The following is a 20,998-nucleotide window of genomic DNA, read 5'->3' as shown; positions in this document are numbered from 1 at the left end:
TGCCATTGTCAGCTCCCACATGCTCCACAGAAAACTGTTCCAAATAAGAGTGTTGGCTATAACTGTTACACATGTCGTAGATTAACTGTATCAAGCATTAAAAATAATCATTTTTCTTTAACAGAAGCCTGGGAACCGGCTGCGGGGGCGAGCCGCAGCGGAGCCTGGGAACCGGCAGCGGAGGTGACAGCTCCGGAAGGCGACGAGGGGCCGGGTCCACCGGCGGCTCACGTCGCTGTCTCCGGGCGGCCTGGGGTGCGCCGGCTGGAACACCGGCTGATTCGGCCTGGGGTGCGCCGGCTGGAACGCCGGCTGATTCGGCCTGCGGTGCGCCGGCTGGAACGCCGGCTGATTCGGCCTGCGGTGCGCCGGCTGGAACGCCGGCTGAGGCCTCGGGTGCGCCGGCCGCACCGGTTGGGGGTGCTGGTCCCGGAGCTGGAGCTGGATCCGGGCTGGCGGAGAGACTGTGCGGCTTGGGAGGCAGAGGTTCGCCAGCCATGACGGCTAGAGCCGCCATACGCTCCCACTCTGCCTCCCTCTGCAACTCCACCAACCCCGGGTGCGGAAAGCGAGGAACCCAGTAGTCCAACAGGAGCCCCAAGCGGATGGCGAAACCGAGCCGTCGGATGGCAGCGTACGGCTTGGCCATCGCCTCCTTATACTCGCTGATCGTTTCCGTCAGCTCCTTTATATCTTCTGGGTCCATGATGTAAAACTAAAAAATTAGCGTGCCTCACCGTTCGTCCTGGTCGGGTCCTTCTGTCATAATGTGCGGGTGGTGAGAGTGGTGAGGCAGACGCTGTAGACCCAGGTGGGATGAAAATGATGATTTTAATGGTGAATAAGTCCAGGAACAAGCAGCAGGCACAAGGAAACACTGACAACGAATAGACTAGACGTAGACGAGGACCCGACGAGGAACAAAGAACACAGGTGGAGTTAAATACACGGGAGGGTAATCACAGAGACGAGACACACCTGGGAACAATCAAGGGGAGGACAGGACAACGAAGAGACTAAAGGACACAGAAAACTCTAAATAAACACAGAAAAACACAGATCCTGACAACCTGTTACAAGAACAGTTGGGATACTGTGATAATATTCTGTAAACAGATTTAGAACAGAACAAAACTGGGTTTTGCTGACAGTAACATGGTATGTGTAAACATAATTTTGTGACTTATCTGTGAGGATCCAGTGGCCAGGGAGAGGGCACCTAAACATCTCCTCTAAATAGAGCCAGTGTGTTCTCTGTTTTTCTCTCTCTCTTTATTGATCTTTGATGTGTAATGGACATGCATTTGGACACAAACCTATGGGAATAAATATCATTTGGTGTGAAATATTTTCTATCTCACCTCATCATTCCAGCAGTATGCACACGTCTGTTTCCTTAAACATTGGTTAATGATTTCCACGTTATTACCCTCTAAGACATTCAGCAGCTTTACTTCCTCCACAGCTTTTCTGAAATAGGTCTAACTTGCTGACCTACAAAGACAAAAACACTCTTTACTTTTTAGTCTTATTACTTCACAAAGTAAGATGAAAACAGCCAGTATATATTTTATAATTCTTGGAACCATTTCAGGTGAGTTTTTACTGCTTGATATATAAGATAAAATATTTACAAACATTGTGTAACGATCTGCTAACATGGCAATTAAGCTGTCATGGTCATTGCCATGACATTGGCAAATAAATGTATTTATTTATATTTATTGATAAATTATACTATTTCTACTGCTACAAAGTTAGAAACCTACAAAATATTTATTCATAGTCATACTATTTTGTTACAATAACACATTATATTTGGGAAAAAACTTCATAAGATTTTATTCCCTTCTAAATGTTAAATCTTTAAACTGTGTTAAAGAATCTAACACAAGGAAGTGATTTAGAAAGTTTTTTTGTTTGTTTTTTTGCATTTTTGCAACCTAAAGGTTTTAAGGGTGACAAAAAATGATTATATTTTCAAATTATTTACAAAATTACAAATGGATAACTGTATTTTTTATCAACCATTGAGTGAAATTTTACTGCTGAAGGTTCCTTTTACAAAACTTAAAAGGAATTTATTTTCAAACCAAAACTGTGTCCTGCAGGTTTATCTGAAGGATCAGGTATGCTACCAGACGGTCCTTTGAATGCATCTGTTGGTGGGACTGTGATGCTGAGAACAAACCTGAATCCAACAGAAGAACCATTTCTGTCACTAATCTGGACTTTTGATGGCATCACCACAATAATAACTTCACTGTCCGACAGGAATGTTACTGTTCCTGAGTATGAAGGCAGGATCACTCTCTTCAGATCCACTGGATCTCTGGAGCTCAGGAATCTCAAATTAAGTGACAGAGGAGAGTACAGACTTAACATTTTAACAGCTGATGGTTTGCAAATAATAGGAACCACCAGAGTGGACATTTATGGTGAGCAGATGTTTAAACCAATAACAAATGCATTTGCTGGATTCTCTAAAGGTGTTTAAAGTGGCTATTTTTTATATTTAATATCTGTAATGTTTGTTTAATTTTAGAGCATATAATGGCTGTTATTTCAATATAAACAAAGTCATTTCTAATAGAAATGTGTATGAATATGAGAGGTTTTAATGCAATATTTTAATTATTACGACTCCAAAGTAGACCGCAAACTATTGTTTCTTATTAATTTACTTACTGAGATAAAACATTAATCTCAGCTAATTAATACATAATGAAATGGATAACCTATCTGAGATTAAAGATGGGCTTCATGACCAAAAGTTATTTGAAAACATAAAAAGTAGGGATAGTTAATTTTATGCAATACAAAACAGTTTATAGATTTATCTAAACCTTTACCAGAACTCTTCTTTTCTTCTTTCTCTGCTTGAACAGTGCTCAGTTAGAAGCAAAAGTACATATTACTGAGAGTTAGTTAGCACATTTTACCTTTAGATATAAAAAAATTAGCATACGGTTTTATTGAGTATTTTTGATATGTCCTGTAGATAGCATGAAATATTGAAATGCACCTAAAACAAAATTAAAGTATAAATTAATAACCCTTAAAATAATTATGTGATCTTTCAAAAGTTGTTTTGTAGATTTTGAAATTATCAAATACAATCCATGAATTCTTCTGTAAGCCATAATTAGTTTAATGATTTACTTTATTTAATGTTTGTATTGCTATTTGTCTAACCCAATTTGCTTTTCACTTACAGAGCCAGTATCTAATGTGAAAGTAACAGCACAAAGTTCAGACTTGGTTGAGTTCAAGAGTTCTGTCCGTCTGTCCTGCTCCTCCTCTGGATCTTCTCTCTCCTTCCTCTGGATGAACAGCAGCTCTGAGGTTTCAGCCAGTGACAGAGTTCAGATTTCTGATGGAGGATCCAAACTGACTATAGTCAATGTAACTCGCTATGACCAGGGACTGTACAGCTGTCATGTGTCCAATCCTGCCAGTTCTGGAGTTAGTAATCAAGCAAACCTTTTTATCAGCTGTAAGTCTTTTTTTCTTGTTCGTTTATATTTTCTCTCTTGAATCAATCCAAAAAACATTCCTTCTGCCTTTCATCTCAAATTAGTTTTCCAATTCTCCTCTGACCTCAACAAGGGAGTTTCAACTGCACAACTTTCACTCTCTGGATATTTTCTGTTTTTTGAACAATCTCCAGAGTCATCAGTTTCTGAAATACTTGGACCAGTCTGTCTGCCACCAGCAGCCATGGGAACGTTGTTTGCATCAAAAAGGATGCTAATTTTCAAATTTGAAAACTCATCTTCAGTGTGTCTTGATTTCTGAAGGCTAAGATTTGCTGACATGTGATTGGCTAATTTTTGATTTGTCCAAGTAAGCTATTGAACAAGTGTACTTTATAAAGTGACTGGTTTGTGTAATTATCAGTTTTATATGATATAGTAAATAGAATATAAATGACCAGAGAATATTATACATTCTTACCTTACTATAAAAGTGTGAAAAAATTATTTTCAGCAAGAGTTTTTCAGTAACTTGTTTTGATTTCATTTTTCCCTTAGACGGTCCAGAATACATCCAGTTAATGGTCTCTCCATCAAAAACACAACATGAAGAAGGAACAAATATCAATCTGTTCTGTTCAGCTGAGTCTAGACCTACCGCAGAGTTTTTCTGGTTTCTGAATGGAGACATGCTGCCTGTTTCTGGACCAGCACTCAGACTGATGGACATTCAGATGAGCCATATGGGAAACTACAGCTGTCAGGCCTTTAATAGAAAAACTTTGAAATATCAGACATCTCAGCCATCAGCTGTCTCTATTATTGGTAAGTATGAATAAGAAGAAAGGGAATAATTATGATGGAAAAAAATATATATTTGTAAATATTTTTTGGACACAAGCAAATAAAATGTAAGATATTTGACTTAGATTTTTAACGGTTAATTTAAAAAACATGTCAGATTATTCAAGTATGTTTGTTTTTGTTTACTTGAAAAACACCAGAATTTGACTATACTTTAATAAGGATCCAGACATTAATTTGCCATCTGAACCCCAAATATATTTCAGTTTTTTCAGGATATAATATTGCAATGTCATTGCTAAAATTGAAACCATAAGTGGCCTATAAAGTGCCCAAGACAATGGTTTACAGACAGCATCTGGTATTTTTTTACTGTAGAATGATTTACTTTAAAAGTATCAAACGTCTCTTCTGTGCAAGTACTACGTTGGAAGTTCAACACTTGTTTTTTATTGTTACTTTAACAAGCACAAAATGAAATACAAAACTTAAAAACCATACCAATCCGATAAAAGTTGACTATTATGGGGCAATAAAAGGCTTGTAGGACTGCGTTGTTCCTCTTCTTTCCCATCATTATGTTGTCTTCATTATCCTCTGAATGCTTTACCATCCTGGACACTAAAATCCAAATCAAGTGTCGGATCAGGGGCAGTGAAAATCAATTGAAATGACCAAATGTATTACTGCCATTCAGAGTCTGAATAGATTACCCTTGGATTTAATGGTCCACCAAATTTAGCATCCAAGTGATCCTTTACCATTCTGGTCTCACACACATTGACATTGTTATGATGATTATTTGGCACTTCAGATGAAAACTATGTAGTTTTACACAGATGGTTGAGCTGTGACGTTATCCTTCACAGCTAAACCATATCACCACCAGTAGCTCTATTTGTTTTTATTAATATAGTTTTTATTTTTTAGTAACAGTATTTAAAACTATTGTGTCTTTATCCACAGCACGTGTTTCAAACATTGCGGTGGAAGCATCCTCCACAGACCTGGTTGAGTTCAGCAGCTCTGTCCGGCTCTTCTGCTCTGCATCTGGATTCTCTCCATCTTTCCTCTGGATGAACGGCACCTCTGAGCTTACAAATGGAGACAGAGTTCAGATCACTGATGGAGGATCCACTCTGACAATATTCAATGTGACCAGATATGATCAAGGGCTCCTGAGGTGTCACGTTTTCAATTATTTCAGTCGTGATAGCAGTGATCCAGTTTACCTCTCTATCTACTGTAAGTCTGATCTTGATATTTTCACATCCAAACTCCAAACCTTTAGCGACGGCTTTACAGTGCTGTTGTTGAAGACAATAGTTTCAGAAGGTCTTGTCTTTCTTTGTATATGCAGATGGACCAGACAGTATTTCAGTGACTATATCTCCACATCATGAAAAATATGAAGAAGGTTCAGATATCACCATGTTCTGTTCAGCTGAATCCAAACCAGCTGCCATTTTTCGGTGGTTTCTGAATGAAACCCTGCTACCTGTTTCTGGACCAAACCTCAGACTGACCAACATTCAGCTCAATCAGAGCGGGAACTACAACTGTCAGGCTCTTAACATCAAAACACTGCTGCACAAAATCTCTGATCCTTTTGTCATCTCTGTTGTGTGTAAGTGTTACAGACTGGTTTGTTGCATTAACTGTTAGGTGTTAAACATTTACAACCTATTTAAAGGTTGTGGATAAATTTATTCATAGAAAAACAATACTTAGATGACTCTTACATTTAGATACTGATGGCATTTGTAGCTCAAATACCATCAAGTTTATATCTTATCTTAAATATAGAATCTTTGAAAAGTTTTGGTGTAATAATCATTTGATGGTAGTAACAGAGAAATCAATCAACATTTTAAATGAGTCTACAGTCTGAAACAGTTAATGATTAGATTTTTTATGAGACACGGACTTCAAAAACTGTATATTAATTATATTTGGTTAAAAATGAGAGGCTTGTGTTTGATCAACACATCTAATCATGATAATTAGAAATCCATCAATAAGATAATCTTTATTAATGCCCCATAAAACTCTATTTTATATTTTAATGTACTCAGAGGCAGGTGTCAACTTAAAACACTATACGCAGAATCTTAGGAACTTTAGTTTTATTCTCAGAAGCTTAAGAATTTAATTATTCGTATTGATTCTGCAGACCCTTCATGATATAATTCTGTAAACATTTATTTAGGATTTATTCCACAACAAAATTACTAATATATTTTCCAGCTTTTCATTTTGCTTCTTAAACTAACATAGTGTCCAGTATCAACATTGGCGAGATTGTAAATGTTTTTTTTTTTTGTTGTTGTTGTTGTTGAATTGCTCATTGATGTATTCTGTTTTAGATTTTAAAAAAACTCAATGTCTCTCAGGAGGCGCCATTGCTGGGATAATAATCACATGTTTGGTAGTTGCAGTTGGAGCTGCTGGAGGTTACTTTATGTATAAAAGAAAGTAAGTGTCTTCATACTCATATTAACCACTCAAAGTGTTTCTCACTAGAGCCACATTCACTCATAAACATGCAAACATTTATACACTAATGCACAGATTGATACTCAACTTGAGGTTAACATTAACATGTGGCAGGATGAACCTGGAATCAAACATACACTTTCATACACATACTTTCAAATCTACTGTTGCCAAATGTGCCACAAAAATGTTTTATTTAAGGCATCAATATTAAATTAAATGTGTATGTATGTATTTTTAATACCTTGTTCTCTTATGCATAAAACATGAAAACACACATTTTACATTTTATGTATGTATTTTTAATAACTTGCTCTCATATACATAAAACTTAGATTACTATTATGTATTTTTAGTTGCTTACATTTTAATAACTTTTTCTCCAAAATATAGAAAAAGTGTGAGTGCACAACCTGATGCAGGTAAATGTGGTAAGTTTCTAACAATTTCTTCATCCTGTACATAAAATAAAATTGAGAATTTAATAATCACAAAGATTTTCTCTTGATTTATTTTAACTGGTGGGAAGGTTTGAAGCCTCCTGCCCCTGTCTATATACAAATAAAATGAGTTAGTAATAAGCTGGGACAATAAAAAATGTACAATATCCACCCCACCTGTTTTCATACATTAACCATTTATAACAAGTCTCTAAAAGCTGTAGGATTTTCAGAGCTCTTTGGTACAAATGATTTATAGTCTTGGATCTGAAGAAAACCATCTAACTCAAAGGTTGTGCTTTCTGTCTGTATTTATAACACACAAACATTGGAATGATAAAGTGTCTATGCTTCTTTTTTTGTAGAGGAAGAACATGTCTATGAGGATATCTCAGTTATATATGTTAGAACAATCAGTATAAAAAAGCCAACAATTTAAAGGTAGGATTTTTTATTATTTAAAGTGAAAATTGTAACATGTTGGAGGTAAATATTTTTTCCCTAAAGAATAGTTACACTATTGTCTGTCATGATTTATTATGAAATATTTTTAGCTTATAAAAATGCTTACACAGTTAATCATTTGTGTTTAATTGCAGCATAAAATCATTACTATAATCTGTTTATGTGGTTCTTTTTTTTCAGAAAGTCAGAAATCTGAGAAAATTCAGAGAACAACAACTTTAAGAAAGTTGAACAACAACCTAAAGGAAGAACAAAGATGCTAAAGTTGTTGTTGAACATAATCTGATGCAGGTCTTCGTGTGTACATGTGTGTGTTTCTAAAGTTTACACTCATAGTTTCCACCTTTATATTGTCTTCATAAGTATTTAATTCAGGGTGTGAAATAATGTATGACTTTAGAGTTATGATGAAACATGTGCTCATTCCATTGTGTTTAGTTTATTATTGTCTTCTCTTTGTGCATTTCTCTTTTCTCTCTCACTCTTTCTGGCTAACATTAGTCATTCCACATAGCAAGCTACAAACTAAAGGGGACCAGGCCTTTTCATTCCTTATGGCCCCAAGGCTGAGGAACAGTTTGCCCTTGCAGCTCCGTTTTGTTGATCATGTGGATATTTTTAAAAAGCAACTAAAAACTTTATTTTCCCAGACCTTAATGTCATGATTTTATTGTTTGTTGTGTTTGCTTTATGCTTTGAGCTTTGTGATTTTATGTCAGTTAAAAGCGCTTTACAAATAATCTTAACTATTCATTTAAAGTATTATGAAATAAAAAAGTAAATTGTTGCTAATTGTTAGAAATTCTGAGTATCTCATTGAAATATGATGCATATTTTTGTTTTTTTCTTTAGTGTATACTTAGTTAAAATGTTGCTCACATTAAGTCAGATCATAAAAGCATTCTGCACATTAATTTTCTTTTCTAGAGAACTGATGTCCTTGAAATGTATTTTTGGCTTCCCAGCATCAGGGTAAATTCTGCCATCTCCCCTCTCTAAAAGACATTTTTTCTTCTCACTGCCCTATCAGAGCAAAAAGCGTCATCAAAGATCCACTGATCCCATCTATGCTGCCGTCTTGCATAATTAGAACCTGGACAAACAGAGCCAGGACAATTTCCATCCCTCTTTTCTCTCACGCTCACCTTAAACTCCCAATAGGGCAATGGGCAATCGTACAACACAATAACAATGAATCTTGACATGTAAAATCTTTCCATGTGCAACAAACTTTATATATGTATATATAATTTTTTATTAAAATATTTACCTCTTATTTCTTTCATTCTGTTATTTTTTATTATACTACGAGCAAAAAGCACTTTAAATGTGGCTTTCCTTATTTGATTATCCTTGCAACTGAGTTTGTTGTGTATAACACACTTATGAATAAAATAATGAGTCATGATACTGGGCTAAGTTCATTGTGAGGACAGAAAAAGTTTGTTTCATTTCTAGCAGTAATTCTTATCTATTTTACGGTAAATGTTGGTCAGTCTTCCTACTATTGTTATAATTTCTTGTTTATTACTTTACTACCAACTTTTTATTACTTGAAGGTATTTTACTGTTTGACAAACCTGTGATTTATGAGTTGAAAGTCCCAAAAAGCTGGAGGACTGGTGCCATAGTTGCACTCTGAAGTCATATTTCATCTTATGTGGTAATAAACTATTTTTCTTAAGTCATACATACATCTTAAATATAATCAACAATAATGGACATATGTTTCTAGGAAAAAGGTTAAATTTAATATTATTTTAATACATATAATTTCAGTAATGTTTATATAATTTGATTTGTATAACTTGCTTACTGTCAGGCCATAATGAAATAAACACAAAATAGTGTTAATGTTTAACCAATGTATCACAGAGAGATAAGCAATTTGACTTCCTGGTTCATTCTTGTCATTGAGGACAACAAGAATCTGAGGAGTGAAACAGATTCTTACTCCTGTTTTAGACTAAAAGAAAGAAATGAAAACAATCATCATAGTTTTTGTTCTCCTTGGAGCCATCTCAGGTGAGCTTTTACCTCTTGATCCACAACATGAAGATATTTTCACTGTTTGTTAGTGCAACAATAACTGTGTTAGTCTCAAAAGATCTGCATTTTCTTATTACAAAGAAAAGTTGTTTAAGATGATTTATTTTTTCATGTACAGTAAATAAAAACACCACCAGGTTTAAATTTGTCCTTTTCATTCCTTATTTGTGGAAAACAAGCAAAGAACGGAAAATTTCATGGTAAAAAGTCAAACCGAATGCTAAATTCAATGATTTTGTGAAGCTCGCTTTGATTTCTAGATGTTATAAGTTTGCAGTTTGTATTGGCTTCGTTTATGTCTAAAAAGTATTGATACAGTGAATCTGTGATATTTTGTACATTTGAGCTCTATTTTGAACAATTATGGAATATTTGTGAAGACCAGATCAACTTACATTCTTAGAAAAAAAGAGATTGTTTTTTTAGTCAAACGTTATTTATTATTTAGCAACAGTCAGCATATACTGTATATATATATATATATATATATATATATATATATATATCTTGCTTATTTTATGTAATCTGAATTCTTTATTGTTTGAAGACAGTATGAAAGAGAAATGTGTTAACAGCTCCAACAGACATATTTTCATATGGATCAGCACATGATACTAAAGACAAAAATATAAACTACTTATAATATTGTATATTCATTTTCCTATTTTCACTGGTTCCATTTGTACTATAAAATGTAATATGTGCAGAAAAGTTTTCAATGCTTAATAAAAATGTTTTAAATAACTAAAAACCGTCTGCTGCAGGTTTACCTGAAGAAGATGACGAGTTCACAGATTTTCTCAGTGCATTAATTGAAGGTATTGTGACTTTTACAACAAATCTGATTAAAACACAGTTTGTTGTTATGAAACTTTGGTGAAGAGGAGATGCTTATAAAATCTTCATGAAATCTTCTGAAATCCAATAGCAAATCTGTACATTTTATCATTAAAGCCTCAAAGCAGAAGTGTACATTTTGCTCACATCTCCACCACTTGTGACACATTTCTTATCCTTTGCTCTTGTTGTGAGTGTGTCACATCAGGAGTCCAAAGTAAAACCTTCAAATCTGCAGAGGTGAAACACGTCAGTTATTTTCAGATTTAGTAATTATTAAACAGATTAATTAGTCCAGGTGCTTTGAAATCTTCAGCTGAAAAGTTAATACAGTTACTGTAACTGGTCAACCAAAAATAAGAAGCAAACTATATACAACTACAATATAGTTTTAGCAATGAGGTTTTGAGAATTTAAAGCTCAAAACTTTACACTTTGATAATAAAGGCTTACAACTTGGAATTATTTACATGACACTTATTTTCACTTTCTTATAGTTTTCCTAAGAGTTCCTAATTCACTGAAACTGCATAAAAAGACAAATAAGTTTTCAGGGAAACAGTTCCTTAATGTCTTGTTTATTTCTAAATGATTTATGATTCCACCTGAACATTTTGTCCAGCCTCTTCCCTTTTCTCTCCTCTCTGTCTCCCTTCAGTTTTTATCTTGGCAAAGACAGATTTGGGTCAGCGTTTAAAAGTCATATCGGTTTTGCTATTGATTTAAGAAAACAAAGTAATAATTTTAAAAGTATTATAAAGGGTAAATTGCTATTTTAAACATATTGTTAGAAATACATATTGCTTGTTGCTGCTTACTGTGTCCTTGGTGAAATTTTGGCAACCAATGAATATTTTTATATTTTTTTCCTCCACAGAGCCAGTGCAGGATTTAGAAGTAATACCCCAAACAGTGGAGTTAAATGAGTTTAATGGTAACTTGCATTTGCACTGCTCCTTCGTTGGTAATGCTACCAACATCCAGTGGTTGAAAGGCAGCTCTGACGTCACTCAGAACAATGGTGCAGAATCCGATCTGATTATACTCAATGTGACCCGCAACGACCATGGATCCTACAGGTGTAATGTGTCTAACTCTGTGAGTTTTGACATCAGTGAACCAGCAGAAGTCTTCATTAACTGTAAGTTTAAATCCTCATGTTCATCTAAGTTAGATTAATTGTTGCATTTTCTTAAAAAGTGTCAATTTCTTTATAATGAATGTTATTTAGAGTAATTGTTTTCAGTAGGTTGGGATTTAATGCAAAACCTGAAAAACTAGAGTAAACAAAACCAGATACCAAATACTGTATGTACAGGGACAGCAAGACTATGGTGTGTGGCAAAACTTAGAGCGGCTCAAGAGGTGGGATTGCTTCAGGGATATAGTCTGAGGCCCTTGTTGTTTGCAGTTGGGAGGTATTGGTAGAATAAATCAGAGAGGAGTTTCGATGGACTACGATGTTCGCAGACGACATTTTGATCTACAGTAAGAGACGTGGGAAGATATTTGTTCTGCATAGAAAAGGGACAGTTAGTGAAAACAAGGAAAGATGTGTATTTGTTAAAGAGAGGGAGATTGAACAGTAAAACTGAGAAGAGAATAAATATTTGAAATGGAAGAGTTTTATTATCTGGGGTCAACCATCTAAATCAGTGAGTTAAAAGGGATTGTTGACCACAGATCAAGTTAAAAAGTGTAATAAATGTGGTTATGCAGGGGGGCTGGTGTCACATAAAAGGATGCTAGGGACAAGATGAGTTTGAAACCAAGAGTCTTCTGTTGCAAACCCTAGAAGGAGTAGCAGCCAGAATAATGAAAAGGTTTGTTTTTGTCTTTTTACACAAACTGATGTTATTTTATTTGGGGTTTTCTGTACAGATGGGCCAGAGGACATAGGACTGAAAGTCTCTCCATCAGGACCGCACCATGAAGGATCAAACGTCCTTCTGACCTGTTCAGTTCAGTCCAGACCTTCTCCTGAGTTTCTGTGGTTTCTGAATGGAGATCGTCTGTCTGACTCTAAACCAGACCTCAGACTGAGCAACATTCAGACAAATCAAGATGGAAACTACAGCTGTGAAGCCTTTAACAGCAAAACACAGAAAACGCAAACGTCTCAACCTTTACTTGTCCCAGTAAATGGTTAGTCTTTAAAGAACTTGAAGAATTAGTATTTCAAAAATATTCATGTGTATGAAACAAATTCAAGATGAGCATACACAAAGAGCCTTTTTAGAGGTGAAGAGAAAAAATTGTTTTTTAAGCTAAAAACATTTCACTGAGTAAAAAAAATCCCGGTAAGCCCAAACATTGTTTTCTGTAATCTATCATTTATTGTTGCTCCACTTTCAAAATTTGGAATTTCAACTGAAGTAGTAGATTATAATTATATTATTTGAAGTTATCTGGAATAAAACCAAAGGTAATGTTAAAAAATACATTTAGTAAATACCATAAAACAAGAAGTGCAAATATTGACTACATTAAACGCATTGGACCAAACTTCAGCATTTCAGTCGTAAGGGAATAGTTTTCTCTATTCTCTATCTTCAATCATATAAAAGCTATAAATCATACCAAAACAAAAGTAGTTATTAATTTGTTAAAACAATCTAAATGATGAGAACAAGTAATAAATCAATTAACAGCACCCCACCCTTAAAAACTAACCTTGAGACTTTACATTTTCAGAGCTGATCAAGATAAAACTTTACCATCTTTAATCTGTAATCCAAACTATCCAGTTTATTTTATTCTGCCACTGCAACATGGTATTTGTTGCTTATTTATTATTTCGTGTTTTCATCATGTGAAATACTTTAAATTGCCCTGTTGCTGAAACATGCTCTATAAATAACTATTACAAGTTTGTCCACTCCAAACTTCAAAATAAAAAAAGATTTACCTTTCTCTTCTCAAGCTCACTTTTGGATGAAAATGTGTTTTTTCCATAATTAATTCAAACAGTATTAAGTATATTTCACATACATCCATAGAAACAACATAAATGCTAAAAAGAAAAAGAAAAACAAGTCACTGTATGACTCTAAACCCAATTAAACTGTTCTGTGTTTTAGGTCAGTTGTATAATAGTTACATTATTTTCCTGCTTTGACCCACAGAACGCGTCTCCAGTGTTGTGGTGGCATCAGATCCCACAGACCTGGTTGAGTTGAAGAGCTCAGTCCGTCTCTCCTGCTCTGCATCTGGGTTTTCTCCTCATTACTTCTGGATGAACAACGGGTCAGAGGTGACAGCCAGCGACAGAGTTCAGATCACCGATGGAGGATCCACTCTGACTATCGCCAAGGTGACCCGGCCTGATCTCAACCTACTGAGGTGTCATGCCTTCAACTACTTCAGTGAGGACTTCAGTGATCCAGTTAACATCTCCATCTTTTGTAAGTTTTTATCACTACCATATACAACTATGCATGTCTATTTAAGGCTTCACCTATGCTTTATTTTGCAGTGTACAGCTTTATTGTAAAGCTTTATTTTTCATCACTTATTTCTAACATCACAGATGGACCAGAACGAGTCGAACTGACCGTCGTTCCATCTCAGGAACACTACAAGGAAGGCTCAGACATCACGTTGAGCTGCTCAGCTGTTTCCAGTCCTCCTGCAGAGTTTCAGTGGTTTATTAATGAAAACCTGCAGTCCCATTCTGGACCAGAACTCAGATTGAGCAATGTTGAAGTAAATCACACTGGAAACTACAGCTGTCGGGCCTTCAACAATAAAACTCTGATTGATCAAACATCTCGGCTTTCTGTCATCTCTGTAGTAGTGGGTGAGTATTAAGAAAAGGTCTGTTACAGACATCAAGATGATTATATTCATCTAATAAATCAAGTATTTAGTTTACTGACTCCCAATTCAATGTTTTATAATTGTTGTATTAAAATGTAAAGTTCTAACGTAAGAAAAAAGGAACTAATAGATCCTTAAACGTTCTATAAACACTAATGCTTGACAGAATCTGTTCATGAAAATGTCACTGTTGATGATTTTACATGGAGGTCTCTGTTTTGTCTCTTCTTTTATATTGGATTATGTAGAGTCTGGAGGTCTCCCAGCCGGAGCCATTGCTGGAATTGTGCTCGCATGTTTAGCAGTTTTAGTTTTAGTTGCTGCTGGAGTCTTTTTCCTTTACAGAAGAAAGTGAGTGTTTTGATGTTACACACTGCTTAATTTCTAATCATATAAACAGACAAATAAAAATTAAAGTTGGATGATTGCTAACTCTTATTTTCTTTCCAACATTTAGAAAAAATGTCAAACCCAAACCTAAAAAAGGTAAGAATGAATACTGTGTCTATAATATCACACAACTTTAAAAAGTGGAACAAAAAGCAAATCACATCACTTACTGTTTTCTACAACTTGATTTAAATTGAAATTGAATATCATTTGTTCGGGTAATTCTAAAACCTAGAAGCCACAACCATAATTTCCAGAGTGTTGAGCAAAGATGAAGCAGCACCTACTAACTCTGAAAAGGAAAAAAAGTACAAACTGTGTGCACTTTGAAGTTTTTTATAACTATTTGTCTTTCATGCCCCTTGTCCTCTTTATTGTTAAGACAAATCTGAGTAAAAGCTTTTAAATAGTTTTTTATCTGTGTGTCGGTGGGGGTGAGCATACACCCTAAACAAAAATGTCATTAGTTAGTTTATCTTAGTTTACTTTAGTTCATTTAGCAGCTGGTGCTGTTTCCATAAGCTAAATGTGTCTGTGCAGTCAAGCTAGCTAAAAATTACTAAACAGACTTTTAAACAGTTACATTTCGATGAAAAGTTTGTCAAAAGTAGCAAAATGTAGTAACTTCACCGTTTGCTCCTCTGGATGTCACAGACAACAAACCTGAGCCTAGGAACCAGCGGGAGGAGCGTCCATATCAAATGGGTAGGCTTCGTTTTTCTTTTTTATTATTCAGCATAAACTGTAAGAAATATGCTAAATAAACATATATTTTAGTGTGTGCCTGTTGGGTCTTGTGTGTGTCAGATATATTGTTTTTGTGCGACATGTACATCATCTCGCTCGCACAGGTCAGGAACTGGCCTTCAGCTGTGAGGTGCATGTATCCTGTATTTGTGTGTCGGGTCCATTGTGCTGGTTTTTGCACCATGTCTATGATGCACTTTGGGATGTGGTTGTTTTCATGTTGGTCAGATGTGGGGATGTTTTTTCTGAATGCCATCCAATAATATTCTGCAGGTGTGCCTGGCCTCAAACACGCTTCATTAGTCTTTCACTTTCACTAACACTTCTTTGCTCTTGACCTATTGATCTCTCCTTCATCAGACAGTCTAGTTTTTTCAAAAGACATTTACTTCTGTTTATTTAGCAGCTTGTGTTTTTTTCATAAACTAAATGTGAGTGAAACTAGCTAAAAATAATTAAACAAACCTTTAAATAGTTTTCTCGTTAAAACATTTGTCAAAGCAAGTAGAAATGAAGCAAATGTCTGTTTTCTAGAGGAGGATGTCACAGAGAGAAGACCTGAGCCTAGGAACCGGCAAGGGGCGCGTTCACATCAAATGGGTAGGCTTTGTTTTCCTTTTTATTATTCAGTGTAAGTTGTAAAAAACGGTTATGTAGACATGTAAATGCGTTTGCCTGCATCTCATTGTGTTCATTGGGTCTTGTGTGAGTAAGATGCATTGCTTGTGTGCACCACGTGCATCATGTGTTGGCCAGGACCTGCCTGCCATGCTAGCAGCACCTTGTCTACACTTTACTTCTTACAGAGGGTCCAGGCTCTTGGCTACTGAGAAACAATCACTTCCTGGAGGCTTGGACTCTGTTGCAGTTTTAATTTTACCCAGTTGCTAACATTTACCAGGGAGGTATGCAATGAGCCACTTTGACGCTATGAAACTTACCCAGTAAACGTCCATTCTCCACTGAGAAGAGAGAACTACTGAGTAAAATGAGATGGCGGAAATGTTAATTCAATATTTGGAAGCATGACCAGCATGGACAGAAAGGTTCACTTCCATCACTACCACTGCTAAAACTACAGGCAGACTACAAATCTAAAACAGCACAGAAACTGACATCATTGTTCACAACTTCTCCTTCTGTTCATTGATTGGCCTGATAGAAATTCTACCGGAGGAATCCAAGTGAAGGAAAGAAAACCCAGACTGTCTGTGTGAACGGTGCATCTGGCCTTTATTTGTGTGTGTCAGATGCATTAGGCTGGTTTTGTGCACCGTGTGTATAATACACTTTAGAGATGTGACTGTTTTCATGTTAGTCAAATGTGATTATGTTTTTTGTGTAATGTCCTGCAGTAAAATCCTTCAGGTCTGGCTTCACACACACTTCCTCACTCTCTTTTTCGTTGTCGCTCTCAATAAAACTTTCATCTCGCTCTTGAGATATTTCTGTCCTCTTCATCATGCAGCAGTCCAGCCTTTCGAAGCTGAAGGAGACTAATGTAATTAGTTTACTTTTCTTTATTTAGTGGGTGGTGCTTTTTCCACGAGATAAATGTGACTGTGCGATGACGCTAGCTAAAAATGAATAAACAGAATCTTTAACAGTTAGATCTAGTCTAAACTTTTGCCAAAAACGAGTAGAAATGAAGCAGCTGGGTTGGGGACTGCAGGCGGAAATTAGCACTGAGAGCTTTAACCTGATACAATAAATCTCTCCTCTTGTGGTTAATGTATGCTGCCCATGTTTTAAATAAAATAAATCATAAGAAAATGTTATCACTTTACTTTCTCATCCTCTAGCTGTCACAGACAGGAGACCTGAGCCTAAGAACTGGCAGAGGGAGTCTTCACGTCCATCAGGTAGGCTTTGTTTTCCTTTTTTATTATTTACTGTAAGATGTAAGAAACAGGCTGTAGATATATGTCTGTGTGTGTGTGTCTGCATAATATTGTGTTCATTGGGGCCCTGTGTGGGTCAGATGTTGTTTTTGTGTGCCATGCACATCGTGCTCACATCTCTGCGTTTGCACCATCAGGTGCGTGGTGCATGTTGACCTTTATGTGTTTGGGTCAGGTCCATTGTGTTGGTTCTGCCTCATAGTATTACAGGAAAAAAGTGTTAAGTTTTGAGATGCTCAGGACACATTTCCTCCAATGCTCATCAACAGAAATTAGTGTTGAAAATAGTGGATGAAAATAGAAATTTCATATCAATGTAATAAAAAAGGTTTTAGTTTTGATGGTTATTTTCCTTTTAAAATAGTGGAGAAACATTTAATTGATTAATAGTTTATTCACCACTTTCAAAGTTTTCTTCCTACAGTGAAATGTTTCAGAATGATTTAAAAACTGAATGATTAAAACATGGTTGTTATTTTCCTCAGATCATGTGTACGAGACAATGTCACAGATTTATGATGAGGTATAAAATCTGCTTTCTTTGTTAAAAGGTCAGTTAATTTTTGATAAGCAATCAATTCTTAATGACAACATGCATAATAAAGTTAACCATTATGTTACTAATCTTTTCCTTTATATTTTCCTTTATTCTGTAGGTTATCAAAAAAAGAAGAATCATGAAACTACATTACCAGTTAGAGGAAGGGAAAAGACTTTTTATCGTATGTTTACTGTTTTTTGTTTTGTTTTTCCTGTTGTTGTGTTTCCATAGATCAATAAAGACAAATAAAATTTACACACCTAAAGGACTGCCAATAATGTGTATAGATAGGTAAATGATTGTTTTGAAAGATACAATAATAAAAACATTTCATAAATCTTTAATAAATCTTAAATCTGACAACAATACCCTTTTAAAAAATCTGTGTCTATTCAGTTTTATATATATTAATAGTACTAGTACTATTAATATATAAGGCATATATATTAATAGTGAATGTAAGTATGGATTACTTATATTCCAAAAGCTTTTATTTGTACATCAGAGGCTTTCAGCCTCCAAAAGCATCAAATTGTCTCCCTCTAGTGGTTAAAATCCACATGACGCTCAATTAGACACTTTTTCACGCTTGACAGAAGTTTGAAAAGATGGCAGGTGTGTGTGGGAGTGGAGAATAGATGTTAATTTGTTTTTTCTCATGAATAAGATCACGTCTGTTTCCTGTTGAATGTTCAAGCTCTGGATTATGTAGTTTTAGATTATGAACCAGAAATAATCACAGAGAAAATTATACAACAGGTATTTATTACAACACCTGTTGTAAACACACAACAGGTGTTTATTACAACACCTGTTGTAATAAACACAACACAGTTAGTTATAACTAACTGTGGTGGAGTTATATACTGTATGTTCTTATATAGATAATTCTCTAACACAGCAGTTGGAGTAATCCACTCCCTACTCACTTACAAAAAATGATTAAAGTCAGTCAAGCAGGAAATAATTGATTACTTTGTTCAAGCACCTTGGTGGCCACTGGTTGTTGTGTTTATTTATTTAGCTATTTATCATTTGCTTTTCCTGATCCTCAAATAATGTGGATAGTCTGTTATCTGTTTGAATATTGTTGTTTTATTGATTTTAGAGACAAAAGTCAAGTGAACACTTCAGAAATATTGAACTGAGAATTAAACATAGTTTAGCTATTAAACAAAAAGAGAACTGAGTCATTTGTTCCTGAAAAGATGAAACTGTTAACAGTTTGGTAAATGTACAACTATTTCAGTGCATTTTACTGTTTCAAGATTAATTTCCCTTTAGATTTCTGAAAGTAACAGCAACAGAACTAAAAATATCAGTGTGAAAAGTCAAGGTTTACAAAGAAACCTCATGTTTAATAATCATTGTCATTACAGCAGTGTTTTAATTTGATCTGATGAAATTGTAAATCAGAAAAGAAGTTGGTCTACACAGTCCCTGCTGGAGTTTTTCCAAATCTGATGCAATAAAACGTAAATCCAGCTTGTTGGGTATTTATTATGCTTCCAGCAGCAGGAGCAGCTTTGATGTGTGGCTCTGCCATGTGGCTGATTCTGAAATAAACAGATGCTGCAGGAACTGCACAGTTAAACACATGCAGGAGGTTAATGCAGAGAGATGATGTAAATTGTTGAAAAGATAAATCTATATATATGAGCAGAGTTAGAAGATACTATTTATTTTCCAGTTGGTGAAAATATTCAGCAACTTCTAAAGTGGCAAAGACAAAAATAATTTTGTTGAATTGAATTCACAGATAGCAAATCAAATCCAAATATTTTATTTTTTATTTGATGGATAAAACTCATTCTCTTTGCCACTGGATCCAAATTTTCTGTTAAATTTGTTTTTAGACTACGTTATAAAACCTTTTAGGGGAGACTGGTTTCAAGTTAAGCAGGAAAACAAACATTGTTTCAACTTTGTCTCCATTTTTTCTTAAATTCATTTCTGTCTGACGGTGAAAAAAACTTCTTCTAATAAATCTCTTGACTGATGGGCTCTAAGATAAAACTTCACAGTAAATAAAAAAAAAATACACAACTTCTAGAAAATAATTTGAAGTGCCTCCATCAGTGTGTTTTGCTCCTGCTCTTGTTCTTCTCCGTCTTTCTTTTGGATGAAAAGCGGTTCTGAAGTTACAGCCAGAGTTCAGATCACTGATGGATCCAGTCTCGTTATAGTAACTGTGACCCAATATGACCAGAGTCCCTGTTTTCTAAAGTGCTGGTTTGAATGTCATGTTTAATCATCTCAGTAATACCACAAGTGATCTGTAACTATACAATCGTTATCTATATGTTGTTAAACATGTTTTTTAATTGAATTTTTTCCAGTATTATACTTGATCCTTATAGGCTGCCATTTAAATTACACACACCACTCAAACTGAGGAGTGTTGGTTGCAAAACAACCTAAATCTATAACAACTGCTGCCAAACCAGATTATTTCCAACACTCTGACTCCTCTGACATAAAGTGCGTTCCTGATGGACCTGACAGCTCAACCATTAAAGGACCTGCCTCAGTGCACACAGGAGATTTCACAATGCTCTACTGCTTCACAATGTCTGGGCCTTCAACAAGGTTCACTTGGCTTTTTAATGGAAAACCAGCCAACAGTCACGAAGCGCCGCGTGTCATCCAGTCGAGTCGAAGCTCTGACAGCGAGACGCACACCGAAAAACCGAGAAACAGGGAGCCACAAGTTAACGGTCACAGGCAGAAACAGTTTAAAGAAAATGTCTCTAACATCTGATGTGTTAAAGTAAGTTTAACAAAAATCATAATAATTCATTCCAAACCTTTCTCATTCAGATTTCCCAGACTGTGACGGCTCAAAAGCTACTGGAATAACTACATTCATAACATCTGGATGTTGCACCATTATTTCAACAAATTGGTTTTTAGACAGAAAAGTTCAGCTTAATAATGAAACGCATCCACATACTGTTAGTATATGCAAATCTGTTATATAGGCTTCACAAACAACTTTTTGCACAGATGTGTTTTGTGATATTTATCTTTTCT

General features: G+C 35.4%; 1 protein-coding gene across 1 annotated transcript; it reads left to right on the top strand.

Annotated features, from left to right (window-relative positions):
• The first annotated feature begins 1,465 nt into the window (after positions 1-1,465).
• On the top strand, positions 1,466-19,444 carry LOC102236543 (carcinoembryonic antigen-related cell adhesion molecule 5-like). Its single transcript, XM_023330585.1, has 22 exons — positions 1,466-1,594; positions 2,112-2,438; positions 3,218-3,496; positions 4,035-4,301; positions 5,247-5,525; positions 5,641-5,907; positions 6,647-6,755; positions 7,170-7,207; positions 7,582-7,649; positions 9,655-9,706; positions 10,495-10,548; positions 11,445-11,708; positions 12,449-12,712; positions 13,693-13,971; positions 14,097-14,366; positions 14,635-14,737; positions 14,844-14,872; positions 15,431-15,481; positions 16,058-16,123; positions 17,326-17,385; positions 17,910-17,975; positions 18,081-19,444. Exons 1-21 carry the CDS (start codon positions 1,549-1,551, stop codon positions 17,951-17,953), a joined length of 3,216 nt encoding a protein of 1,071 aa, XP_023186353.1. The 5' UTR covers positions 1,466-1,548; the 3' UTR covers positions 17,954-17,975; positions 18,081-19,444.
• Positions 19,445-20,998: the final 1,554 nt, after the last annotated feature.

This window comes from Xiphophorus maculatus, chromosome 3 (assembly GCF_002775205.1).
Source record: "Xiphophorus maculatus strain JP 163 A chromosome 3, X_maculatus-5.0-male, whole genome shotgun sequence".
NCBI lineage: Eukaryota > Metazoa > Chordata > Actinopteri > Cyprinodontiformes > Poeciliidae > Xiphophorus > Xiphophorus maculatus.
The sequence above is the reverse complement of the archived record's forward strand: the minus strand, read 5'-3'. Positions and strand labels throughout refer to the sequence as shown.